Here is a 27,490-nt window from a genome sequence, read left to right as displayed (position 1 = left end):
CGCGCAGGCAGCGTGGGGACATTTGTGACACAGGGCGCGCACGTGGGGCACTGCAGGCAGAGGCCAGGCGGACACGGCGGTGCGTGGAAAGCACAGGGTCACGCCGGGGCGGGGGAACAGGAGGGGGCACACACGGAGCAGGGAGAGCCCACGGTGCGGGGACACGGCGGGGACGCGGCGCGCGGGGCGGGGACGCGCGTGGGGCAGGCGGGGGTGGCCGCGGGGTGCGGGGGGGCTCGGGGTGCGGTGCCGGCTGCCATTGGCTGCGGCGGGCTGATGTCACGGGCTGCTGTCACTTAAAAGCTCCGCGGCGCCTAACGGGCTGGGACACGGGCTGGGACACGGGCTGGGACACTGCCGGGACACTGCCGGGACGGGACGGGACGGGAGCGGAGCGGTGCCAGGTGCGCGCAGCCGAGCGGCCCCGCACCTGCCCCGCACCTGTCCCGTATGCGCGGCCCCCGGAGCGGCGCCGCGGCTGCCGAGCCCTGAGCAGAGCCGAGCCCCCCCCGCCGCCCCCGGGGCTGCCGCCGGGCCATGGCCGCGGCGGGGACAGAGCTGCCCGGCGGCAACGCCAGCGCCAACCAGAGCGCCGCCGACCCCACGGTGTCGCGGGACGTGTGGGTGGTGGGCATGGGCATCCTCATGTCGGTGATCGTGCTGGCCATCGTCTTCGGCAACGTGCTGGTGATCACGGCCATCGCCCGCTTCCAGCGCCTGCAGACTGTCACCAACTACTTCATCACCTCGCTGGCCTGCGCCGACCTGGTCATGGGGCTGGCCGTGGTGCCCTTCGGGGCCTGCCACATCATCATGGAGATGTGGAAGTTTGGGAACTTCTGGTGTGAGTTCTGGACCTCTCTGGACGTGCTGTGTGTCACGGCCAGCATCGAGACCCTGTGCGTCATCGCCGTGGACCGGTACTTTGCCATCACCTCCCCGTTCAAGTACCAGAGCCTGCTGACCAAGGGCAAGGCGCGCGTGGTCATCCTGGTGGTGTGGGTGGTCTCGGCCCTGACCTCCTTCCTGCCCATCCAGATGCACTGGTACCGGGCAGACCACGAGGACGCCATCCGGTGCTACGAGAACGAGATGTGCTGTGACTTTTTCACCAACCAAGCCTACGCCATCGCCTCCTCCATCATCTCCTTCTACCTGCCCCTCGTCGTCATGGTCTTCGTGTACGCCAGGGTCTTCCAGGTGGCCAAGAAGCAGCTGCAGAAGATAGACAGGAGCGAGGGGAGGTTTCACACCCAGAACAAGGAGCAGGAGCAGAAAGGGGGAGCCGGGCACCGCCGCTCCTCCAAGTTCTTCTTGAAGGAGCACAAGGCCCTCAAAACCCTGGGCATCATCATGGGCACCTTCACGCTGTGCTGGCTGCCCTTCTTCATCGTCAACATCGTGCACGTCATCCAGGACAACATCATTCCCAAGTACGTGTACATCCTCCTGAACTGGCTGGGCTACGTCAACTCTGCCTTCAACCCCCTGATCTACTGCCGGAGCCCCGACTTCAGGTACGCCTTCCAGGAGCTGCTGTGCCTGCGCAGGTCCGCCCTGAAGATGTACGCGAACGGCTACTCCAACAGCAACGGCAGGAGCGACTTCAACGAGGAGGACCACGGCTACCCCCTGGCCACGGATAAAACCTGCGACTTGCTCTGCGAGGAGGGCTCCTTCCCTCACCCCGAGGACTTTTTGCACGGCAAAGGTACTGTGCCCGGCGGGGCGGGTGCTGGGGGCTCCGGCGCGGCACGCGGGGGTGGCACAGAGGAGCCTTTCCAAGGAGAATCAAGCTCCTTTTATAACAACAGTGATTCTCTTCTAGAGAGCGCCTGAAACCTAATGGCTGCAGGAAACCCCAAACTCAAACTCTCTGCAAAGCGGGGCCGGCCCCGGGCAGGCGGAGGGGCTGCCGGCAGCCCCCCTGGTTCGGGGGTGGGGGATGCGAGGCTGTGCAGAATGCTCGTCCCTGGAGGGACTTCCTGGCCGTGGCCGGGACTGAACTACCTCATGACCTTGCTGGGAGCTGGGAGCGGGGCTGGACCCCCCCTGCACCGGTGGCAGCCCCGCGGGACTGCTCCCGGTCCCTTCTTCACAACGCAGCTGGCGGCCGTGGGGGTGGCAGGACACCTGGGGCGGGGGCGGTAGGATTGTCCAGCCCAGGGGACGGCGCGGAGGTGGCATTGTGCGACAAAACTGCGGGGAAGGGATGCAGGGAGCGGGGCTGAGCGCGGCTCGGCAGGCTCGGGGCCGCTGCCGGCGCTGGGTCAGTTTGATCACCGCCCAGGAACTGCGAGCGCTTCGCGGGGTTTTGTTTTGCCGAGTGCTACGGGGACTTTCTGCAGGAAAAAAAAAAAAAAAAAAAGAAATAAACGGAGCGTTTGCCTAGAATGTGAGCCTGTGCCTAGAATGTGAGCCTGTGCCTGCGGGACTCAGGAATGTGGCACTGGGAAGTCGGGTGACACGCGGCGACAATCACAGCCCAGCGCTTTGCGGCCAAGCAAAAGCTTGTAAAGCGCCCGGTTTGTTTAACTCCAGGGCTCGGATGACAGCGAGCCGGGGAGGTGGGAGGGGAGGAGGTTTGGATTTTCCATGGCACCTTGGAAGCGCAGCTCCGGCCGCGGGACGGCTGCAGGTCGCTTGCGGTGCGTGCGGAGGGGTTTCTGCCCCGTGTGCCAGGCTCTGCCAGGCGTCCCCGGGCACGACAGGGCTGCCTCTCCGGGGACAGGACGGTCCCTGGCTGGAGGGGAGCGGCGATTTGGGCTGGGGGCGCAACCCGCTGCGACAGGCTGGACCCGCGGCCGGGAGGATGTGCAAGTGCGCGGTTCTTTCAAGAATACTTGGGAAAGGTGCAGGAAAAGCCGCTCCCGGGACCTGCCGGTGCTCCGGGGGCCGCGGTGTCCCGGGGGATGCTCGGGAGCCACGGGGGTGTTGGTGGCGTTGTCGCTGGGGCCGTGCCGTGGTCAGTTCGGGGGTGTGGGGGTCGCTGGGTGCCCGGCAGGGCTGGATGGGTTGTGGGTGGTGGGTGAGCAGCCCGGAGCCGAGTCCCGATGGAGGAGGAGGAGGCAGAGGGGCTTTCGGGCAGCGCCGTGCCCCGTCCCGGAGGGGCCGTGCTGGGATGGGGGTGGAGCGGGGTTTCGGGTTACCGACACCTCCCGGCAGTCCCCGTGTGGCCTCGGCTCTCCTGGCTGCTCTCGGGACCTGCCCCGAGCTCCGGTGCCGGCAGGGCTGGAGGGGAATTCCCCCGGATGGGCAGGGAGCAGGGAGGGTGTCACTGCTGCTGCTCTCTGCTGCTGCTGCTGCGAGGTGTGGGGACAAACTCCTCGAGCCCTCACACCCCTCAGGGTAAAACCCAAGGCTTTGGGAACTCCTACTGCTCCTTTTGTTCTTTCCCAAAGCGGTCCTGATGGAGAAGGGTGCTGGGAAGGAGGAGCAGCTGTAGGAGCCCTCTCCTCTAACCCTGTTGCTGACCCGGCTCCTCTTGTCACCTTCGCAGCTCAGCACTGCAGCAGGGGCAGGGAACGTGGCTGAGAGCCCTTCCCTCATCTTCTGTCTGCCTGTGCCCTCACCAGCAGTGCCCCAAGGCCTCGGAGTGTGAGGCAAAGGAAGGGTGTGGTGAGACGGTGACACTTTGTGGCGTGAGAGGCCGCAGGGCAGCCCCTCAGATAAACATTAACAGGCTGCTGAGCACCGGGCACCCGGGGCCGGAGCGGGGCTGGCAGTCAGGTGCTCTTTGCTTCGTGTTGCACAAGCGCTGAGAGGTGAGAGGCTGTGGGGTGGTGTGGAGTCGGTGTAGGTGCACACTCGGTGTAGGTGCACACTCGGTGTAGGTGCACACTCGGTGTAGGAGCACACTCGGTGTAGGTACTCACTGCAGATGCAGTGTAGCTCATTGCAGGCTGTGATTATTAAATAGCATTCAGGGGAAATGAGAATTAACCTTTGATTGCAGAGATCAATATCTCCTGCTTGTTTTATCTCCTGTATTTTGGCTCTCGCCAGGCACCTCTATTCTGTGATGCCCAGTGCACTGTGGGTTTGAGGGTAGCAAGGGCACAGAGGGACAAGGTGTCCCACAGTGATGGGGTCAGGCCAGCCCCCCCAGCAGGCTCAAATTCTCACCAGTTTGAGGCAGGACCCTCTGGCACAGAGAATTCCCATGCCCACATCTCTGTTGTGGTTTGTATTTTCACTGTGATTAATTATTTGGCATTTCGGTAGCACTCGTGGAGCAGGATTTGTTGTCCAAATAATCGCTCTGTTTTTTTGGCTGCCTCTTCTTACTTCAGATATTGTGGCTGTGGGTAGCCAAAGCTGAGAGTTGAGCAAGTGATTATTTACAGAAGCACTCCAGCATCCAGAGCATGTGGACGTGGAAGGGACAGGGAATTTTGGGCTGTTTGCACTGGACAAATGACCTCGGTACTGCAAAGCTCAGCTGCAGTGTCAGGAAGCCTTTGCAGTGGAGTCTGAGAGCTGAAGAACTGATTTCTTTCCTCTAAGGCAATGTTGGTAAAACTGGTGAAGTAGAAACTGTGCTGTTCTGGGGGAAGCTGGAATCAACAGAGAGAAATACTGGAGGAAAAAATATTCTGGCACCACCAAAGCCAAACCTTTCCATGGTTGGAAAGAAAAAGCTTTGTCCTGCTAAAATATTTTATATTAAAAAGATAGTTTTAGAGACAAGTTAAAAAATGGAGCATTGAAGTCAGGAGTCGCTGTTTAAACTGGATTTTAGGATTTTACATTGGCAGAGAGTTGGCTCAGCTTAAACACATCTGACAAAACACACGGCGGTGATTTCATCCGAGGGAAATCAGTGACAGATATTAAATTCTTCCTGCAAACAGAGCAGGCCAAAGCAAATGCTGTGCTGCTGGCTTGTACCTCCTGCCACTGCCACAGAGGTGGGGACACAGAGGGGACACAACCCCCAGGTGCTGGTGTGCAGCCAGCTGGAGCTTGGCCCTACACCCACTGCTTTTATCCACTTCGGCCAAACAGATTGGTTTTGTTTTTCTTGGTGGAGTGAACGTCACAAACACGGCTTTGGTGTTGTTACAAAATACTGCCCTCGCTGTGGGTCACGCTTGGGATCGGGGCAGCTGCAGTTCCCACATCAGGGGTGTCTTGGCTTCCTCCCCCAGCACAGGAAGCTGCTGGGTTATGCCAATCCTTTGCCTCTTGGGAGAATTCCTGGACAGCTTTGGCTGTCTGGGCAGCCAGGGCTGGAAACGCTGCTTGCTGTGGCGCTGGGGAGATGTGGAAGTGAACAGGGGAGCTGGCAGAGGGAAAAGGGTCTGGGTGCAGATCCCCACCTGGAAGTGTGGCTTGAGCTCCTTTTGAGGACTGGCTGTTCCCAAAGTGCCTCAAATCCCAAATTGTTCAGCAGTTCCTGAAGTCCAGCGTTGCCCGTGGGTGCATCTTGCACTGGCCTGGGATGTCAGGGCTGTGCCTGTCCCAGGAGCTGGGCCCCACCCTGGGGTTCAGGTGAAGGTGAGGCCCCAGCACAGCAGAGAGGGAGGGCAGAGATACCAGTTATTAAATGCCCCCAAGTGTTTGAGAATCAGCCAGGGATTAGGAGTGTGGAAAGGAGAGCCCGCAGAGGGAGCGGGTGTGTGAGCAGCACCCAGCGTGCTCCTCCTCAGCTCTGGCCCCTCACAACTGCTGGGCTTTGCAGAGCTTGTTACAGGGGTTATTTACTATAAGAGTCGTGTTCGTGCCACCCCAGGAGGGCACTGCCAGGCTGGCTGGCAGTAAACAGCAGCCTGGACTTTATCTCCAGCATCTCTTGCCCTTCTGGGATAGAATCACAGACTCTTTTAGGCTGGAAAAGGCCTTGAAGGTCGAGTCCAACGTTAACCCTTTGCAGAGCTGTCCTACCCTCCAGCAAGCCGACATTCTCCTCCAATTTAGTGTCATCTATGAACTTAATGAGGATGTACTCAATCCCCTTGTCCAGATCATTGATGAAGATGTTAAACAAGACTGGCCCCAACACTGAGCCCTGGAGACACCACTGGTGACTGGCCACCAGCTGGATTTATCCCATTCCTCAGCACTCTCTGGGCTTTTAACCCAGTCAGGTTTATCCCAGTGAAGAATGGACCCATCCAAGTTAAAGTTTCTCCAGGAGAATGCTGTGGGAAACAGTGTCAAAGCTTAATTAAAGTCCAGGTAGGCATCATCCACAGGCTTTTCCTCATTCACGGAGTGGTCATCCTGCCACAGGTGACCAGGTCCCTGTTTTCCAGCCCAGGGGGTACCTGGAGGACAACTGGTCTTATTCCAAAAGACCAGGAAGGCCTTGAGTACCTCAACCTCTCCCTCATCCTTTGTGTTTCCCCAACAAAGGATGGAGGTTCCCCTTAGCCCTCCTTCTCTTGCTGATGTATTTATAGGAACATTTTTAATTGTCTTTTCTGGCAGCAGCCAGGTTAAATTCTAGCTGGGTTTTGGTGCCTCTAACTTTTCTCCCTGCATCACCTCCCTGCATCCTTGTTGTCCTGAGTTTCCTGCCCCTTTTCCAAAGGCCCTAGACTCTCCTTTTTTCCCTGAATTCCAGACAAAACTCTCTGTCCTGCCAGCCTTGTTTTTTCCCCTGCCGGCTCATCCAGCACACCAGCACAGCCTGCTCCTACACCTTTAATTCCAGCTCCTGCTGCCGGGAGTCTCAAACCTCCCCCCAGACTGAGGGAAGGGCTCTGTCCCTCCCTTTGCCAGCCCTCTGCCTCCCGGTGTTTATTTTCCCTGGGAGATGAATCCATTTCCCAAGGAGATGGGTTTATGAGCACTCTCATTCCTCTGGCAGGAGGGAGCATGGCCTGCCCTGCCTGTTCCCTTCTCTGCTCTCTGTCAAAGTGCCACCCTAAAAGCAGCAGGGAAGCTGAGGTTTCCTGACCAGGCAGTGCCTGGCAGTGTCCCTGGGCTGTGGGGACGGAAGGGGCACGGGGGGAAGGTGCTGCTGCTCTTGTCACAGCGTTCCCCCCGTGTTCCCCTCCCCAGCTGCTGGGGCAGCCCCTTGGCTGACCCCACTGTTTGGTAACTCCTCGGTCTGCAGTGGGATCGGGGCCCAGAGCGGTTCTGCAGGTTCAGGGGAGCACAGGCTCTTGTGAAAGCTGGCCTGGCCTGGCTGTTGCTGTCGGCAGACAGGCAGTGCCACTCCAGGCTCCCTGAGACCGGTGTTTCGCAAGACGAGGGCTCCTTTCCTCACTGTTGTCACACTCCGCTTGGTTTCTCAGCTCCGCGGCCACCTCGGCACCTCCTCCCTGTGCAAAAATCTCTTCCAGCGTGAAAGCTCGGCTGTCTCTAAAACTCCGACCCAGCAGCCCCAGCATTTCCCCCCCTTGTTACACTTTTATTGGAGCTCTTCTGCAAGCAAACGTGAGCGCTAATCTCCCTTGCTGGGGGCAAAGAGAGCATTTTGCAATGAACACACAGCCCGGGCTGTGAGGATGCTCTCACTTGGCCACACCCTCTCATCAACACATTTCTATGGGGCACCAGCTGCCCCCACAGCAGCCTGGAGGTGCTTTCTGTCATATTCCAGAGCGGGTCAGGAATATCCCAGCAGCACTGGCTCCTGGAGATGCTGTTCCTACAGCTGGTGGCACGGGCAGACCCTGTGGAACAACCTCTCTCTGTCGTACCCTCGTGTTTGCCTGGCACGAACAAAGCCCAGCCAGCTCAGTTGGGGTTTTAGGGACACAGCCTGGGTCCAGCCGGAGATGGAAACGGGAGTTTCCACAGCTTGGAAGGAGGTTCTCTCTCCTGGAGTGTTGTAAGAGCAGGACACAACCCCGATACCCCTGGATCGGGCAGTTGGAATTGCTGTGGGTAAAGGTGCTGAATTAAGCACAATATTTAAGGGGGCACCGAGCTTTTCCAAACTTTCACATGAAAAAAAGTGGATTTGCTGCTCCTCTGTGCGTGACATTTCAGTTTTCCCATTTTCCCTATGGAAAGGAGCATCCAGCTGAATTTCTGTGCAATATTGCCAGTGCCAGTGGGAGAGGATTGGGAAATATTTCCTTGTTTCCTGTCCTTGGTAGGTTGTTTTTGCACAAGTGCATACATAGATACGTGTGTGTGTCCATTGTCTGTGCACAGCAGTACGTAGATCTGTACATAAACAGGGAAGTGGAAAGGCTTTGCTGTGCCAGCTAAATGCAGAGATGAAGATCTGTATGTTCAAAACTCGGAGTATTTATTGCAGCTCCTACTGACTGACGTGTTTAAATAAAGAGGGTTTATGGGGTTTACGCTCTAGTCAAGTGTCCGTGCTTAAAGCCATTTCTCCCATGTTTTCCAGCGTTTTCCCAGTGAATCCTTCAGGGCTCATTAAAGAAAACCAACGCCTCAAGGAGCAGGGAGGAAACACAGTGTGGATAAAAATGCCATGAATTTATGCAGTGCTTTGAGCCCTGGCAATGGGGACGGGGTTGTAGGTGCTCAGCACTCTCTGGTTTTCCCCTCTCCCATCAGGATCTGTAGACAGGGTTTAAAACCCCACCTGCTTCTCTGTTTGGACTGGCAACAGTGGCAGCCTTGGATGGCTCCTGTGCTCCCACAGCAGCACTTCCAGCAGCTGGGAGGGTTTAATCCTCTGTTGCTGGTCACCAGTGCCAGATCCCCTGGGACTGGGAGGGAGCTGCAGCTCCCCCAGCTGTGGGGGCTTGGGGTTTGGGCTGGAAGAAGGTGATGGGGTGACTTGTCCTGCAGGAATGGGGTGGCAGCAGGACGGTGTGGCAGGAGTTAGGACTTTTTTAGGATTAAAAAGCTCATGGAGGTGTTTCCTTGGATAAACATCCACTCTCCTGGCCTGTCCTCTGTTAACTGTTGTCCTGATGTCCCTCTTGCTTCAGGTGGGGCTGAGGAAAGACCATGAGTGATGCAAAGCAGGATCGCAGCCCAGCATGTTGCAATGACAAGGATTTTGTGCCCTTTGTGCCACCTAAGCCCACGGTGGAAGCCTTGGCAGCAGAGGCCACTGTGTGCCTGGCACATTGCAAGGCTTCTCCTTTCCACAAAGAACAGCAGGGAATTGGTGTGCAGCTCGGACAGGGGGAGATTGCACCAGGCACTTCCAAAACACATCAGATGCCCAAAGTATAATAATTTGTGCTTTCCAGGTTTAGAGAGCCCCAGCCATCGCTGACTGCAGGAGGGAAAAATCAACCAGACCTTCGGCATCTGTGGGGGAGCAGCAGCTGCCACCCGTCTTCCCCTGTTCCTGTTAAAACAGGACATTCCTGCAGGGGACGTTCCACATCCCATCCTGGAATGGTGGCTGGTCTTAAGAGGTGCTCAGAGCCAGTCCTGGTTTCCCAGCACGAGGTGATTGCCTCGAGGATCCCAGCTGGCTCTGGTCCTCCAGGAATGCCAAAGGAAAGGCTTTGGGGAGCCACAGTGGCCACTGGCAGAGCCTGAGGGCTCACAGACACAATTCCACAGGCACAGAAGTCACAGCAGGGGGATCTCCCAGCCCTAAAAACCGTCCCTCAGCAATCCAGGGAGATTCAGGCTCTGCTGCCTCAGCCCAGGCCTGAGAAATGCATAAACAGCCAAGTGGCCTCTGGCAAGGCCCTTCCAAGTCCTTTTTCCCTCACGTAAATATTTTTTCCTCTTAAGTGTATGCAAGTGTGAAAAACCTCTCCTTAATCTTTTTTTTTTTTTTTTTTACCTCTCTGGCTGAAGGAAATGCTTGTTCATCCCTGGGTGGGAACAGCTTCATCTTGAAATGTTGCAGCTGAAGAGCCACGCTGCTGAAAACATTTCTTATCACCCCCCAAAGCCATCCTGCAACCAGATTAAATGATGCCTGTCAGGACATGACCTCCTTGGTGGCTGTTGGATGGAGGTCCCATGGGACAGCAAATTGTGAGGCAGCCTTGAAGAAGTCTTCAGAAGCAGTGCAGAATATCCCTGGGGCTTCAGGATTCCAAAGCCCGAAAGTCCCACCCTGTTGTGTTGGACATGTGAGTGGAAATGTGAGGCAGTTTTTTCTGAGAAAAACTGGAGCCCTAAATCAGTTTCTTGCTGCCTGACCCTGAAATCGAATGTTTTTTTCATATCAGAAGTCATATTTTCTGATAGTTGGTTGTGACAGGAAGTGTGTCTGTATGCAGCAGAGCTGGTGGGAGCCCCAAAATATCTGCAGGAGAGCAGGGTGGGGGAACTGGGTCAGTTCACTGGGGAATCTGTTCTCACTGCTCAGAGCTTTCCTCCCACTCCATTCCCCTCACCTGCTTGGCAAAGGCTGGGATCAGGCTGCCACCCCTCTTTCCCAGCCCTCTGCCAGCTGAGCTCTGTCTCCTGAGGATCAGCAGTTGTTGCTGCTTGTGGTTTCTGAGGCGAAAAGTATCAGTGCCTTGTGCAAGAGAACGATGCTGAGATAAACCTTTATCAGCCTGGCCTGGTGGTGAGGCCTCAGCAGAACCCAAACCCTGCTCTGATGCTCTGCCTTGACATGAGAGTGGCTCGTGACCTTCTTTAGAGAGCCAAGCCAGGCTCATGAGCTCAGGTGCAGCTTTACAGACAAAAAATCCCTTTGGCACAGCACTGAGGCAGAGGGGAGCTGCAGAGGGCAGGGAAAAGGGAGAGCACAGGCACAGAGAGAAGGTTTGTGACTCACAACAACGAGGCCGTTCTCAGTGATGTGATTTGCACAGCTCACTTGGAGCTGGCTCCGTGCTTCCCTGTCCCTCCGGGGCTCCCTGCTGCAGAGAAAGCCCCTTCTTCAAAGGGGATCCTCGGGGTTCCTATTTATAGCAGGGAAAGTGCTCCAGGAGAGTCTCCCAGCCCTGAATGAACATCTCCCCGGGAGCAGGGCAGGCACAGGCTGTTCCCCTGCAGCCCCGGACCCTCCTGCTGACATTTGCCAGGCTGGAAGGGACGCTGGCATCTCCCTGGTGCCACACGAGGTGTGGCAGGGCCAGGAGGAGGCAGGGTCAGGGCCAGGCTGCTCCAGCGGGGCTGCCCGGCCCCTTCCGTGGTGGGAAGCGAGGGGAGCGTGCTGTTCCCAAAAGGAAAGGTCAGAGCTGGGGGTGAGGAGCCTCCAGGGCAGAGCCAGCAGGGCTGGGACTGTGGTTTCGAGGCAGGACTTGGGGATGTTGGCCAGGAGAGGCAGGAATTGTGGCCAGGAGAGACAGAATTAATTGAGGGTGGGCGGAAAGGATTGTTGGTTTGAAGGGAAGCAGGAAGGGCCCTGCAGGAGTGCAGGATGAACAATTCCTACCGGCCTGGAATATCCCCCTGGACCTCAGAGAGACCCAGCATTGCAGCTGCTCAGGTTTGGTCTCAGGCTGGGCTGGCTCCAACCCTCTGATTCCAAAGCTGTGCTAAGGGCTGCAGGATGGGATTTTAGTTCTCCACCGTTACATGGCCCAGCTTTGGGAATTTTCTTTTCCCATATGATTTACAAAACCAGAGGCTTGCAATAAACTCAGACTGGATTCAGGGATGGTTTCTTTCTCTGCCCAAAAATTCCATTTAGCACTCAAAACTTGGGAGGGGAAAGATAATGATAAAACTGGACAACTGTTTTAGGACATGTTTGGACAACTGCAGCTGTCTAAGGAGGCTCCCATCAGTTCTGCCATGAAAGTCAAATCCAGCACTGAGTGGTGATGGAAAAAGAAGGAATCTCTGGAACATTGGTAAAGGGCAAGGTGGAGGCAACCAAATAAGAGAGGCAAAGTGAAATATAGCCCAAGGAGGGTGTAAAAAGATGGGGAAACAATTCAAGATGAGAAATCAGTCCTAGGAGGGAAAATGACTCGAGCACCAGCAGGAAACTCAAGAGGCTGGATCCCCTGGAAAGGGAGGGAGAAGGCAGGAATGGGCTGCAGAAGAGGAAGCAGGGCTGGGAAATGCTGTGAGAGCAGGATCCACACCTCAGTGCAGGATCCACACCTCAGTGCAGGCAGCCTGACCGGTGCCTCTGCCCTCCCACGTTGGCCATTCCCCTGTCTGCTCCGGAGCTTTGTGGGGAGGAAGGTTGCCTCTGGAATGAGCAGTAGCTTTGCTTCCTTCTCAGAGCTGCTCTGCTGCCTGCCAAGGCACGGCTGGGAGGGCGTGGAGCAGGCGTTCCTGTCATTCTGGAGCCGTGGATGCCTTTGGGGTGAGTGTGTGACAGGTATGGAGACAAACCAGGACAGCCGTGCTGCCCCCCTGCACGGGGATGGCCGCGGTGATGAGGAGGTGGGAATGGGGAATCACAGAACCACTGAGGGTTGGGAAAGACCTCTCAGATCATCGAGTCCAACCTTTGACCACTTTGCCAGCCCGAAGAGTTGGATGGGAAATGGGGTTTTCCCAGCTGAAGGGCTGTGGGAAGGGGTTGGGTACCTGGGATGCTGCTGGGCTTTGGCACCAGTGTTGCTCCCAGGAGTTTTGCTGCTCTTAGTTTGCTCTTTATTTATCGCCCTGGGGTGTCTCCACCCCAGTGCCAGGGGAGTTGTCCAAGTGTCCAGCCTAATTTATACTCCCAGAGCTGGGAAGGGGAATGTTGGTTTATTTTTAATGACAATCCCCTCTGCCTTGTGCCATGGGGCTCCAGTTCTGGGAAAAGCAGAGAAAAAACACCCCCAGGCAAATGAAACCATTTTGTTTTTACCTGCAAATGGCATCAAATATGTGCATGATTCGTTTGGAACCAGCTGTGGTTCGTTTGGAAGGGCCAGGTCAGCGTTGTCACCTCTCCTGCTGTGTCCACCCCACTTGTCCCCGTGGTGACCAGGGCTGTGGCCGTGCTGTGTCCAGCGCCCTGGGAACGGGAGCACCACTGTCATTGCCACTTTGCTGAGGTGGTTTATCCTTGGGCAGCCCCAGAGGAGGTGAGGAGTGGCCCAGGGAATTCCAGACTTCCCATGGGAAGGTGGCAACCCACAGGATGGGGACCTGGGCAGGACCGTGGCTGGATTAGGGAGGTGAAGCATGACCCAAATCTGGACAGGAGCTGTCCTGCTGTGCAAGGAGCCCTTGGAACATGGAGATATCTGTCCAATGTCTGTATCCACCCCTCAAAAGCAGCTGCCTGGGTTATGCAGTCCCTGGGTGGAGATGGTGCTGCTGCTGGCACACACACAGGACTTGGTGGTGGCCAGATGTTCCTCCCGGCTTTGTGTGTAATTCCTCAAGACCTCAGTCCTGTGTGAGGCACCAAGGCTTTGGTACGAGGGGCTTGCTGAGCGGCAGGAAGACAGAAATGCAGCGTGAAGGTGTCACCCTGCTCCGAGGTGACAAAGAGCGGGGCCCAGATTAGAAACCAGTGTGTGCCCTGGTGACTCATCGCCCATCCCGGTGCCACCTGCCACTGCCGCCTGCCAGGACCCTGCTGCCCACAAGGGCACTGTCCCCGCTCACATTCCCAGGAGCTGGGAGAGAAGATGCTTCCCAATTACCGCACATTGTCCATCCTTGGCTGCCTCAGCAGGAATCTGAGCCCCAGCCCGGTGCAGATGCACCCAAGGATGAAACCCTTCTCTTTCTTTGCCAGTTTTGAGGGTGTTTGGGAGACACCTCCGTCCAGGTCTTTCAGATCACAGGGGAGACGAGACACCAGAGCTGGATCCCCAAAGGATAAGACACAATCCTTCACTCCAGTCATGCAATCCTTGCCTGGCAGTAGTGGAAAGCCATTTTCTGCTGTATTTTTTCAGTCTTGAGTAATCCTAACCTAGAAGTGACTGCATCCCCTTCGAGCTTATTTCATTAACCTTAAGTACCTGCTAAATTCTCTTCCTCCAGCCGCTGAGGAAACGGGTTGTGTTTGCAGAGAACTTTCTTCCTTCCCCCTCCCCTCCGGCGTGATTCGTCCGAGGGTGCCTCTTTCCATTTCTCGAGGATGCCTCATGTCTCTGTGAGTGGAGAAGCGAGAGGTGATTGCATCAATGCAAACGGGGGCTGATCGTGGCAATTTCGGGACAAATGCTAATTATAGGGACAGCCAAGCTGGGCCCACTCTGGGGCTTCCCACGAGGAAATGCCCTGTGGGTTCAGCCAGGAGTTCCAATTCCTTTTTGTTACAATTAATAACAGAAACGTGCTGATTTCTGGAGGAACCACAGGGATGGTTTATCCTGCTCAGAAGTTGCTTGGAAGTTTTTCAGGCAGTGTCTTTGCAGAAGGAAAGGGGTGTCCACCTCTTCCCTGGATAGATGGGACAAGCCAGAGGGACATCACCTCCTAAACCTGTGTCTCCTGCCCTTGCTCTGCGCTGCTTCTCTCCACAGGAATCCTCACCCCCATCCACGGCTCCCTCGAAGGATGGCGATGGGAATAACGAGCACTTTGTTGTTAATGATAGAGACAATTTAGAGATGAGCTGCTGAGGGATTAAAGGGCTGCTGGACTGGTTTCGGAGGTGAGAATAATGGAGCTGAATAAATGTGTGGAGCTGAATAAATCCCACCCGCTCCTCCTTTCATCTTCCTGACATGGAATCCGTCAACGTTTGACTTCCAGTAATTTATGGAAAGCTCAGTTATCATTCCCAGACCCTTCTTACGGATTTCTGTGCACGGGAACCACTCTCTCATTGCACAGCACAGGGTTTTATTGGCCACTTTATGTGATCCTGAGCCCAGCTCTGTCCTCCTGCCTTCACAGGGAGCCTTGGGACCACCAGGGTGGAGGAACCAGACAATGTCACCCAGCTCTGTAAAAAGCTGGGGTCCTTCAGATTTCAGTGCTGTTATAACTATGAAGGTGATTCAAAATAAAATACACCTGAAACCCTTCCATATCAGGCCCTCCAAGAGCTGTAGGTGAGCTCCTTCAGCTCCTCTCATTCCTGCACAAGTGTTGGGACCATCCATTTCTAAATGGGGTTTCAGGTCACAGCTGGGCCTCTCAATCTTCCTAAACAGGAGGGAAATTGCAGTAAATAAGTGACCAGAATGAAAACCTTGCATCCCCTTAACATCCTGCCCCTGCCATTTCTGCACATTCCTGGACTTTTCCTTCTGCAAGGGGTGTCCGTCTCGTTTCCAGCCCCATCTCTGGGAGTCAGGAGGACAGACAGCGCTTGCTGTCAATGTGCACAACTGGGATTTGCCCTGGAAAGGGTGGATAAGGCAACCCCAAGCTCCTTGGCTGAGGACAGAAGTGCTGCTGCTGACAGGGGCATGGGGGCAGGGCTGCATCCATCAAGTGCAGCGGGTCACCGTGACTGAAACCATGAGATCACCAACGAGCCGAGCTCCACCCCGCAGGAAAATCTTTTTATATCTCCCCACGGCAGATGCCAACCATGTGCTCACTGCCTGCAGAAGGGGCTTGCCAGGGAGCCGAGGAGGGGAGCCCCGCGGGCTGCGCTGCTGTCACCGCTGGGAGCCGGGCTGGGAAAGCGGGTTGTGTTTACCCAGGTGCGATGCCCGCTCCACCCGTGGGTGCCTGGCCCTGCCTGGGTGCTGTCTGAGCTGCAGAGCCTCTGCAGGGCCGTGTTGTGTCTGCCTGTGATAGCATCAGCACCCGCTGCCAGCCCCGCTGCGGCGGCGCCGCTCGGCTTTGGTGAGGGAACCAAAGCTCGCTGTGAACCCGGCTGTGCTGGAGCGTTTGCCACACAGGTTCAGCCCTGTAAGCCCTGGGAGTGTTCACCAGGCCTTGGCACAACTCCTGTGCTCCACCCTTTGATGTGGGTGAGGAGGATCAGGGAAAAATTTCGGGATTTACTCTCATAGAGGAGCAGCTACTGCTGAGCAAGCGATTGCCCAAGGTGATTTTGGGAATGAGATTTAAGCTCTGGAGCGGCTTTGGAAACAGTTAGTGGGGATGTGTTGCACAAGAGGCCAGCTGGGGCTCTGTCCCTCTCCCTGCGCCGTGGAATTGTGCATTTCTGATCTGATCGTCAGTGATTTAATGGGATGGAAGATCCGCAGGATGCCTCAGGAGCAGCGTCCTCCAACATCCAGTGATTTAACCAAAGTGCAGGAATTGCTGCTTATACTCCTCCAGGTTGTCTGTGTGACTCCAGCAGGGATGAAATAGATGGGTCTGCTATGGGGTTGCTTCTGTGGGAAGTGAGAAATGGGGTCAGTTTTAATCCATGAAGTTCCATGAGGAGGGGGTGGGAAGGAGTGCTCATGGATGCTCCTCACTGGGCAGAGAATGAGGGGCATAAAGTCTCCAAAAGAAGATTTTCCTCTTGCCCTCAGGTGGGAGACAGCAGCATGAGCAGGTGGAGAGGATATCCCTGGTTTTGTGGGAGGAGCAAACCCCTGGCTGAGCGCTCATTTACCAGGCGCTATTGGACTTCCTACAATAAAAATCCTTCTGCATTTTCCCCTGACACCGAGACATTTTGCACAAAACAGTCAAACCAACCGCCCCAACTCCATTTGCAAGTTTTCCAAGAAATCCTCGGAGCGGTCGGAGGAAATCAGAGTTCAGAGCTGAATTCCACAAGCGATGACGCCGAGTCTGGGGAAGGATTTGCACTGCTGCAATCCAAATGTCCACAAATGCTTCTACCTTAAAATGTGGGATGTTTTCGGTGTGGATCCCCTCCAGGCAGCCACAGGCACCAGCTGATCCCCCACTTCTGTCAGATCCTTGGCTCTTTCCCGTCTAGAGGATCGTTGGTTGCTATTTTCTTGTGAGGATTTGGTGGTGTCTCCGTGTTTTTTCACATTCCACGACCTCCTGAGCTTGGCACGTGGCAGTGCTCCCACCTCTGTGTTTCACAGGATTGCAGGAACCGGGAGGGAACTCTGGAGATCATCCCAACATCCCACCAGAACCCCCTGCTCGCAGCAGGGCCAGGGAGAGCAGCTTGCTCAGAGCTTTGTGCTTGGATTGTGGCAGGAGGGAACTGAAATCCCATCCCAGACCTTCCTTTGTGTGGAATCTAAAGGCAAATGGAGGGGAGAATTCAAAATCCCATCCCAGACCTTGCTCTGTGTGGAGTCCAAAGGCTGGTGGAGGAGAGAATCCGTTGTTCCTACAGGGAGAACGTTGTTCTGCTCATTGTTTGGCTTGGGTTTAAGCCTGTATTAGTTGGAGTATCTGCAGAGGAAATTGGGTGTAAGCCAGGCTTAAGGACAAGTCCACACTCTGCTGGCATCACACCAAGAAAAGGGAATTATAGTGCCACAAACCAAGGGAAAAATGTTGCCTGCGTTGGTTTAGATGGGATATTGGGAAGAAATCCTTCCCTGTGAGGGCTGCCCCATCCCTGGCAGTGTCCAAGGCCGGGTTGGATGGGGTTTGGAGCACGCTGGGGTAGTGGGAGGTGTCCCTGCCCATGGCAGGGGTGGCACTGGATGAGTTTAAGGTCCCTTCCAGCCCCAGTCATTCCACGATTCTATCCCTGCTCCCTGCTCCCTCTGTTGGGAACAACATTCAATCTGTTCAATGATTTTAAAACCCCCACAAGACCCAAAGCAAACAGTGTCCTTCCACTTCCCCAAAATTCAACAAAAGAGAGAAAAAAACCCTCAGAAAAGCTGGGACAAGGGAAGGAGAGGGAAATGGGATAACAGAGCTTTTAAAAGCCTGTTGCTTTGCAGCTGTTCCCATCCTGGCTGCTTTCCAGAGGTACTTGGATGATCCTCTGCCAGGAAAAAAAGAAGTCCTTCAAACCCATCATTTGATGGGGACATTATTCCTCAGCAAAGGAAATGAAAATCCAGGTTGGGGATTTCAGAATGGAACTGCACCCGTGTGGGAGCCGGGGATCTTCACTCAGGTAGATTTGAGCAATATCCCAGTGCTGGGAGATCCTTCAGGTGGGGACTAAGGACACAGAGGACCTGGATCTTCAGAGAAGTTTGATGCCACAGCCAACAAGTGGAGATGTGGAGTTAATCCAGTGCCTGGCTGGTGGGGAAAGCTGGACATGTGCTAAGGACTCACTGGGAAGTTGTGTCCCAGTTTGGCTTCGTGGCACTGGCTGCTGGATCCCAGACCCTAGGAGAGCTCATGGGAAAAGGGATAAAATAAGCACAACCTGGTGCAGGGGAGGATGGCAGGGGAGAAATGCCCTCCCTGGGCTGGTGGATGCTTTGTAAAGTGTCCAGAGGCATTCCCAAGGCTGGGACCTGGGAGTCAGGGATGAATTCTGCAGGAAAGGTGCTGCAGCAAACCCAGGAGCAAACCCCTGTGTCACCTGGAACATCACCTTGCACAGCCAAGCACGGAGGTGCCCTAAAGCCCAGGCTTGGAACAGCAGAGTGGAAGGGATGAGGTGGAATTTTTTCCTTTCCTAGATAAAAGCAATCATAAAACAGACTAAATCTGGGGTTGGAACACTCTGGGGGTTTTTTGTGTTACACCTTGGCTTCTTATCAGGCATTAGCAGGTTCTTCTTTCCCCTTGAGCTGTGCAGAAGCACCTGATGGTTCCTCTCTTGTTGCTGTGCCCTGGGATCCCTCTCACAGCCTGCACTTGGAGCAGATGCTGTTTGAAGGTTCCGGGAGGAATTGTTGGCAAATGGGGGATGACAGGTTGCAGAAACAGGATAAAATAGCAGGAGTTTCCAAGGAGAGACTGGAGAGGCAGGAAAGGAAAGGGGGGGCAGTCTGGAGATGAGCTGTGCCAGGCCTGACTGGGCTCTGAGACCCCTGCTGAGGTGCAGACTGTGCAGGGCAAGGCTGGCAGATTCTCCTGGTTCCTGAGGGGCTGGAGCAGGAAATTCTGTCTTTCTCTGCCCTCATTCCACCCTGAATCCTTGGATTGCTTGGGGAAGAGCTGCTCAGCTGCCTTGCAGAGAGCTGTGTTAGTCCCAGGGTTGGGCTCCATTTCCATGGAGCTCCCACGGAGGTTTCCACAGGGTACACTCCAAATGGAAGGAAGCAAATCTAAGATTTATGGAATCACAGAATACCAGAATGGTTAAAAATCATCTCGTTCCACCCCAGCCATGGCAGGGACACCTCCCACTGTCCCAGGCTGCTCCAAACCACGTCCAGCCTGGCCTTGGGCACTGCCAGGGGTGCAGGGGCAGCCACAGCTGCTCTGGGCACCCTGTGCCAGGGCCTGCCCAGCCTCACAGGGAAGAATTCCTTCCCAATATCCCATCTAAATCTATTCCCTTTCATTTGGAAGCCATTCCCTGTGTGCTGTCACTGCTATTCCTGCTGATTTGCAAAACCACTTAGTGCAAAGCACTAAGACAATCCACAGGGAATTTTTTTCCTCTTCATCCTCTCCTTGACCCCTTGGGAAATGTCCCATGGGAGCCATTTCAAACTCCCCCTGTGACTCTGTGGGCAACAATCCATTCCCATTGACTGGAAAGGGAATTTCGACTTTCTCATCAGCTCTTCACCCTGTGGAATGGCTGTCCTTGAGCCTGGGATTAATTAGGACTAATGACCAAAAATGTCATCATCATCAGGCTTCCACCTCTCCTAGGGCTGTCCTGAACCAAAAGAAGGGAATGTAAAGGAGTGAATTCCAGCTGGGAAGTTGTTAGCAAGACCGTGCATCCCTTGCTTTGTGGGGTGTGGCTGATTCATCCCACTGAATCCAAGATTCCCACAGGTGAGCAGGCACTGCTCAGGACCAGAGGCTGCAAGGTTTCCTCGGCCAGCTTCTGTTTTGAATATTAAGCTTTGCCTTGTGAACCTTGAGGAATTCAGCTCCCAGGGCAGAGGAAATGTTGGAAGGGGTCAGGCGAGCTGTGCTCTGTCCGTGTCACTGGGAGCAGCCAGCAGCATTCCAGGCCAACATCTGATTTTGTGCTTTTACGAGGCAGATGTTTGGGAGAAGGGATGAGCTGTTTACTCGAGCTGCCATCTCCCAGCCCTCCTCCCTCCGCGCACGCTCACGCCCGGAGCCCATAAATAAAGATTCCTGGGATCACGCCGCTGCTTGGGCTGCCCTGTCTTCCATCAGGACAAGCTGCCAACCCTGCTCCCCCTGCACCTCAGTTGCACTGGGGAATAAATCAGTGAGGGCTAAATCCTCTCCCGGCGACACGGGGATGAATGCGGGATGGCCGCGCTGACGTCGGCGCTGGCGTGGAACTGCGAAGCGGAGTTTGACTCCTTGATTTCAAAGCAGTGCTGCTGATTTACACAAAAAGGGCTTGGGCTCAGCCTGTCCTAGGCCTGAACAGCAAGGCGGGGTTTGCTCTGGGACGCAGCACTGACGGCAGAGCGGTTCCGTGGATTTTGCTGGAATTAAGTTGATGGAAATGAGTTGTAGCTTGAGCACGCTCTGGGTCTCAAAGAGCTCCAGATCATTAATGAAGGAAAGGATAAATCCTGGGGAAAGTGATTCGTGCCATTGCCTGACATTCCTCCAGGAGAGTCCCACAGGGATGAATCCCAGCCTTGGGGCTGTGTGGGGCTGATGATGGAGAGCAAGGCAGTGGTGCCCTCACACCCTGATGGACACCAGGCAGATGTCCGTGGAGGAACCGGAGATCCCAGCTGATCCCAGCATGTGGAGGAACAATTTCCACCAGGGGAGGAACTGCCCCTGGAAGTGGTGCCAAGAGCTGGCCTGGAGGGATGGGAATGCTGCTCTTGGCTGCACTTTTCTCCTCCAAGAGGACACAAAAAATGTTGAAGGCAGCAGTCAGGGTGTTAATCCTTGCTCGCTTGTTCCTCTAGATTTTCCCACCTTTTTTTAAAGGATTAGAAGTGAAAGAATGTAAAAGAGGTGCTGGCCCCTCTCTGCTGTGGCTCCAGCCTGCAGCCTGTGGGTTTGAGCAGTCTGTGGATATTTCTCCTTGAATATTAATATTAATAAATATGGATATGAAGTGGATATTTCCTCTTGAAGCTCTAGGGCTTCCCAAACAACCTCACTGCCTAAAGGGAATTTGTAAAGGAGCCTGGAATTCTGGTGGCTGCTCTTGGGGAAGCTGGAGAGCCCAGTGGGCACCTCAGGGCCTGCCAGCCTTGCCCCATAAACGCCCCTGGACACAGGGTGATTTACACCCCTCTCCTGGTGGCACCTGGCCAACTCTGAATTGTTCATGAGTGACTTTTTTAATGGCTCGGAGTGGCTCGGGTTGGCCAGGGTGAGATGCAGTCATGTGTGGCACGGCTGCTCTCAGGGTCCAGGAGGAGCACTGGGTGACCTGGAGGTGCCACCGAGCAGGATGTGGGGTCAGCAGCTCAGGCTGGACCTGGCACCTGCTGAGAGTGACCCAGAGGTGCCTCCTTGTCCTGCACTCAGCTGGAAGGCGCCCGTGGAGGTGCAGGGAGAGGTAACAGAACCCTGTCCCAACTCTCCCACCCGTTTTGTTCTCACTGAATGGCTGCTCACGGTGGAGTCTGCTAGGAGGGAAGCCAAACTGGGATTGTTGCCATGGAAACTGGAGTTTGGATGGGAAGCTCATCCAGTGGGGCAGCAGGAAGAGGGCTTTGGACTTCTGTCTCCTGTCAGACTGTGTGGCTCGGGTTGGAACACCACACAGTCATTACTGTGATAATCTTGTTGTAAGATATCCAGAAGCATCGACTTCCTCTGTTTTCCTGGGAAAAACGAAGCCAAGATCTCAGCCCCCGGCCTGGGAGGGATGGGGGTGATGAGCAGCACCACTCTAACGAGCAAAGCTCTCTAATTACGGCAGCAGCAATTAAGTCCCAGTGGTGAGGGATGCAGAGCTGGAGGCACAACCTTGCTGTGCTCCGTGCTTCCGTTTCCTGAACGCAGAAATGGAATTATTTTGGAATATTCCCTTTTCCTTCCCACTTGAACTCCACAAGCGGCCTTTGCCCTGGGAACTCTGGGAATGGTTCAGGCTTCCTTGGAAGCTGACAAGCACCATCTATAGGATTGCTGCAGAAGAGGCCTCGGGATCCCAGCTGAGGAAAAAGGGCAGAGGAGCTTCACTCTGAGTTTCCAGATTTGTTCTGGAAAAACTCCAGCGTGCTCAGCATTCCACAGCACACAAAGTCACGGCTTTCATCACCCACCCCTCATGTCTGGCTGGATTGTCCACCCTGGATAAACTGCTGGGCCTTGGTCCCACAAGGGAATGTTGCCTGTGGAAATTGCTGGAATTGCAGAGCCAGGATTATTTCACACGGGGGTTTTCTAAAGAGCTCATAATCTGCAACATTTCCAGTTTTCCTCAGGAACTGCAGGGACAGGTCAAGGGGGAATGGCTTCAACCTGAGAGAGAAGAGGTTTAGGTGGGATATTGGGAAGAAATTCTTCCCTGAGAGGGTGAGGAGGCCCTGGCACAGGCTGGGAGGGAAGAAGGAAGGGAAGAAGGGAGCGAGGAAGGAGGGAAGGATGGATAAACACACTTTCCAGGGCAGATGGAGTGCAAATAATCTTTTTAAAGAGATGCTGGCAAGGGACACTGGTGCAAATCATCCCTGTCACGTTGGAACTTCATCCTTGATTTGCACAAGAAATACAACCCCAGTTTGGATACCCAGAATTCTTCCAAGAGAGGCATTGTGTTCCCAAAGAACAGATACGGGGTTTTTTTTCCTCTCTGCAGATCCATTTTGGCTTTAAAGCTGTTTTTTTCTCCTACACGCACAGATGATAATCTTTTACATGTCCTTATTAAAAAATATCACTTCCAGAAAATAAAAACACGGGCATATTCTGTACTTGTTCCTTTCTCTATCTCCAAATTAATTTCCCATTTTTCCACCTGACTTTTCTGTCATTTGGTATCTCCACAACCAAGGAAAGAGGTTTAATCTCTCCCCTGGCTTTGGCATCTGAATCCCTCCTCTATCCCAACCTCTCCAGGCTAAATTAATGCTGTTCTCCTTCCTTTTGTTTCCTCACAGAGATCCCTGGATGCCCAGGAATGGTCGAGAGCTGAATGATCCAACCTCTGTTCCTCACCACCCTGAGCTCGTGAGGGCTCTGGAGAGATGGAGTGGGAGCACGGCCTGGCTTCCCTGAGCCTGGGGATGCTGTGGGAAGTGACTGCCTTGGCAAAGGTCCTCATCCCAACCCATCGCACAGCGCCTCCAGGAGAAGCTGGGGAAGGACAACCAAGGGACCAGGAGAGGCTCTGAGAGCCTTGGAGGACACTGGGAAAGAAGCTACAGGGAACTGAAGGAGGGAATGGCCAAACCATGACAAAAGGTGCCGAGGGGGTTTTTTTTTGCCCTTGGAAAACCTTTTCCAAAAGGGAGCACCAGGGCCAGGTGTGGTCTCCACGTGGTTTGGAAGAGGCATAGCCAGGTCACTGCCTCATGGCCAGGTCAGGAGAGCAGCAGGACGTGCTCATGGCAGCCTGTCCACGCCCTGCTTGGGGATCCAGGTGAAACAGGAATCTGTCCAAGACCAAGAGAGAGAAGCGTGGAAGATTCCTTCTGTTCATTCTGTGCTTGTTTCTCCTTCTGGTGTCTTCTCTGTCTACCTCTTCTTCTCTAGAGAGCACGGGGGGCCCTGACTGTCACAAAGGAGCAGAAGGATTGGCACAGGGCAAATCCTGCCCCGTGCAGATGGAATGTGCCCTTCGTTTGCTCCTTGCTCCCAAAAACCTCCAACTGTCCTGCCTGGACCTCGGCCACTGGAAAGGCTGGGACCTGGCCATCCCTTTCCTTGCAGGAAGTCACATTTTAGCAGGACCAGCCACCCTTGGGAGCCAAGATTTACCGCCTGAGGCTCGTGACAGAGCATCCATCCCTCTCCTGCAGCTGTGGGAAGGAGCACATTGAGCTCCTGATTTTGGACTGTGGAAAACCCATGGAGCAGAGAAAGAGCTGGAGGGAGTGATGGTCTCAGGCAGGAAACAGCAGGAAAAACTGACTGAAATCCATAGGAAAATGTGCACCTTGGACTCGGCCCAGCTGCAGCTCTCTGGTTACTGAGCTGCTCCCGGAGCTGGGCAGAACGTGCTGGTACTGAACTGTGGGAGCCCCATCTCAGACCTTCCCTCTCGGGCTTCCAGCTGCAAAACCTTTCCCTCAAGTGCAATCCTATTTATTTATTTATTTTTCTCGCTGCTTGATGTGAAGCTGCTAAAGGAGCCCCCTCCCCACAAACAGCCAGGGCTGTGGGAGGGCACAGAGCAGAGGGGCAGGACACAAGGACACCTCCCAGCAGACCAGGAGCAGCCTTCTGGTGAAGGTGTCCTGCTGTGCTGGGAGGGTTGGGCTTGGTGGCCTTCAAGGGTCCTTCCAACCAAAACCATTCTGTGGTTCTGGAAGATTTGAAAAGGGTGCCCCGTCCCTGGAAGTGTCCGAGGATGGTTGGATGGAGCTCTGAGCAGCCTGGGATAGTGAAAGGTGTCCCTGCCCATAGCAGGGGGTGGAATTAAATGATTTTTAAGGTCCCTTCCAACCCAACCCATTCCACGATTCTATGGACACGGGGTGGACACGCAGGGCAAGAGCAAAAGCTGAGACCAGAACTGCTGTCCCTGGGGTGAGGGTGCAGTTTTGATCTTTCAAGGACTAAGAGCCAGCTGGGCAGGGCTTTGTTGGGAAGGACAGAGGCTGCAGGGCTGGGCAGTGCTGCTCTATCCCGATTTTCTTCGTGCTGGGTCTGTGTCTCTGCGAGAGTTGCTCACCTGGGGGGCTCTCCGGTGCCCTGCTGCTCTCCCACAGATCCCATGCTTTCAGGATACCCTGAAATCCCTTGGCACAGCTCCCAGCTGCTCCAGGAGAACCTGATTTCTCCCTTCCCTCTGAAGTGCTTTGTCCAAACCTGCCAAAGGGAGATATTTCCCAACAAGAACCTGTTCCTCAGAAGATTCCTGGCTGGCTCCAGTCCCTTATTACACACTGGAAACACTGTCCTTGGGATTGTTTCCAGGTTAGGGACATGCAGGGGGTCATGGCAGTTCTCTTTCTCCCCGATCCCTGATGTGTGAGGTTGCAGAATGGAAGGGATGAAGCTGTTCCAATCATTTTCCAGCCCAAAAGCAGGGACCTGCTGCTTGCTGCCTCGCAGAGCTGTCCAAATCCCTCTGCCCGTGACCCTTCAGGCTTGTTCCATGGATTCCATCCCCTGGTGGATCTATTTTTAGGCGCCCTGACCCTGGGGTTATTGTGCTGTCCCCTGGGTGGTGGCTCCGTGCTCCATGGCAGGAGCTGCTGAGAGTTTCCCACCTGTGTTTTCCCCTGGAAACTTCATTCCATTTTCCCCAGTGCTGCTCCTCAAACACCTGCTGTTCCTTTTGTCCTGCCACTCGACCAGTGCTCCTCTTCCCCTTCCAAGAGCCTCCCTGGCTCCCTGATTGCTGCCGCTCCCTGTCCTTCCCGTGGCTCAGCACAGGATGAGCCTGGGCATTAATGAGCCTGTCAGAGATCCAAAGCCACCCCTGGAGCAGCCTCTGGGCTGCTCGCTCCCTGCTGTGGGGTGCAGGGAAGGGGCAAACAGAGCCTAAATGGATCAGTGTTGGCACTGAGCACTCGTATCCCAAAATATCGGGAAGAAATCCTTCCCTGTGAGAGTGGGGAGGCCCTGGAATGGATTTCCCAGAGAAGCTGTGGCTGCCCCATCCCTGGAACGGCCGGCTTGGAGCCTTGGAGCACCCTGGGATAGTGGAAGGTGTCCCTGCCCATGGCAGGGGATGGGAATTAAATGATCTTCAGTGTCCCTCCCAACCCAACCCAACCCATTCCGGGATTCTGTGCTCCGTTGGGGAACAATCCCTGGTAGGGACAAGTGCACGGCCAAGGTCCAGCTCAGCAAAGCCCAGCCTGAGCACTGGCAGTGGGGATGCTCCGGTATTCCCTGTGCAGCTGGACTGGGAACGGGTGGGGGAACAGGGAATCGTGGTCTGTCCTGCCTGGGAATCGCACCCACGGGCTGGAGCTGCAGCTCTGCGGGGAAGGAGAGCTGCAGGGAGCTGGGAGCTGGCGTGGGGAGCTGTGTGTGCAGCTGAAGCACCGTGGGGAGGGCCAGAGCTCTGTTCCTGTCACCGAACAAATCGTTCCGACAAATAAAGAATGGAAAGCCCTGCTCTTGCCACTCTTCTTTTCCACGAGTGGCACCACAGGGAGGGGCTGCACGTGGCCCGTGGGAACAGAAAGATGCCAGGGCAGTTTGGGAAGGGCTGCGGCTGCCAGAGGGAGAGGCTGGATGCAGGCAGGATGACCAAGGGGGTTCAAAACACGGAGTGCACCGGAGCAGGTGGCAGAGCCTCTCTGTGGGTTTCTGGGGCTGGCAGGTGATGGATGGCAATAACTCCAGGTGGGAATGGGCTGGGGGACCCGGCTGGAGAGGAGCTGAGCAACAGCAGGGCAGTGGGCGTGGGGCTGCGGGAGGAGGAGAGGTCAAAGGAACCAAGGAGGAGGAAAAAAGAGGGTGAAAGGCGATGAAGAAGGTGCTGAGCATCCCAAGGGTTTCACAGGATGACGGCAGAGGAATCTGGAGTCCCCTGTGTGGCCCTGTGCTGTCCCCTGGGCTGGTTCTTCACCCAAATCCCAGATCAGCTCCTTGATTTCTCCTTTCCATCCCAGCTGTTCTCCGCGGTGCCCCGGGGCAGGGTGGCAGTGACAGCCGTGCAGCTTCCCAGGACCGTTTGGCAGGGGAAAAAATTGGTCCCCAAACAAGGAAAGAATCAAAATGATACATTTCCGACAGAATTACTGACGAGACAATTAATCACCACAATTAAAACTAGAGGAGATCCTGAAGAGCCCTAATCCATAAAGATGCTCCAGGCAGCAGCGCCCTGGGGGTTTGCACTGCTCCTGCAGGAGCTGCAGGCAGCACTGCCGGGGGAATTTGGGAATTGCATCACAGCGCAGCCGGAAAAGCTGCACTGATCCCTGTGGGGTCACCCCCTGCTTTTTGGTGCCACTGAGAACCCCCAAACTCAGCAGCTCATCCCTGCTGTCTGAGCACACTCCCAAAGTCACCTCCTGTGCCACCCACCCGCATCAGAGCCTTGCCCAACCTCTGAGGCCTCCAGCGTGGATTTTCTCCAGCTCCCATCCTTTGAATCTGGATTTACAGAGCTCTGGGTTAAGCCCTGCGTTTTGGGACTGGATAAACCCTGAGCCTGATTTGCCAAGAGCCCACACAACCTCCAGACAGCCCAGAAGGTGTCCAGACATCTTCCGCAAGTTCCTAAAGCTTGAGAGCAAAGAGCTGCGAGGAGACGATTGCAGCACAGGGCTGCAATAAAGCCTCTCTTCATCCTTTCATGGTCCGAGGTATGACCACGAATTTCGGCAGCTTCGAACCTCCCGAGAGCAGCATTGCACATCGCTCTCTCAAAGGGCTGCTAAAGAGCATTGTTAAGCCGAGATGTCAGCGCTCGCTGGCTCAATGGGGCTGTTTTACGAGGCACTTTAATCCTTCCAGGAATCCAGCGACCCCTTTTCCACCGCGGATCCACTCCTCGCTCCTTTTCTGTCCTGTTTGTTCCCCCGAGGCTCTGGCGCCGTCACCTCTGGCAGCCTCGTGGCTTCCAGATGTACACGGGTTCCTAAAAACCCCACATCTGGCCGGATTTGGGGCTACCCGGCAAACAGCAGAGGCTGCAGGGAAAGCAGGGGCTTCTCTTGAGACTGCTGCCATTTTTAGGGTCATTTTGTCCGCAGGGCTGCCAGGCCCTTGCAATCCCTGTGGGATGCCTTCCTGTGGTGCCCTGCGG

At 55.2% G+C, this 27,490-nt stretch overlaps 1 protein-coding gene across 1 annotated transcript; it reads left to right on the top strand.

The window, feature by feature from the left end:
- Positions 1-348: 348 nt before the first annotated feature.
- Positions 349-25,820, top strand: ADRB2 (adrenoceptor beta 2). The gene is made up of 2 exons (XM_082291270.1): positions 349-1,711; positions 22,716-25,820. Exons 1-2 carry the CDS (start codon positions 538-540, stop codon positions 22,748-22,750), a joined length of 1,209 nt encoding a protein of 402 aa, XP_082147396.1. The 5' UTR covers positions 349-537; the 3' UTR covers positions 22,751-25,820.
- Positions 25,821-27,490: the final 1,670 nt, after the last annotated feature.

Source organism: Coloeus monedula, assembly GCF_965178545.1.
Source record: "Coloeus monedula genome assembly, chromosome: 15".
Classification (NCBI taxonomy): Eukaryota; Metazoa; Chordata; class Aves; order Passeriformes; family Corvidae; genus Coloeus; species Coloeus monedula.
This window is presented reverse-complemented; position numbering and strand designations above follow the sequence as displayed.

Excerpts from the sequence above, each read along its gene's own strand:
- ADRB2 (XM_082291270.1), top strand. The coding sequence starts at position 538 with ATGGCCGCGGCGGGGACAGAGCTGCCCGGCGGCAACGCCAGCGCCAAC. Across the intron at positions 1,712-22,715 it reads GGACTTTTTGCACGGCAAAG|AGATCCCTGGATGCCCAGGA; the intron begins GTACTGTGCCCG and ends GTTTCCTCACAG.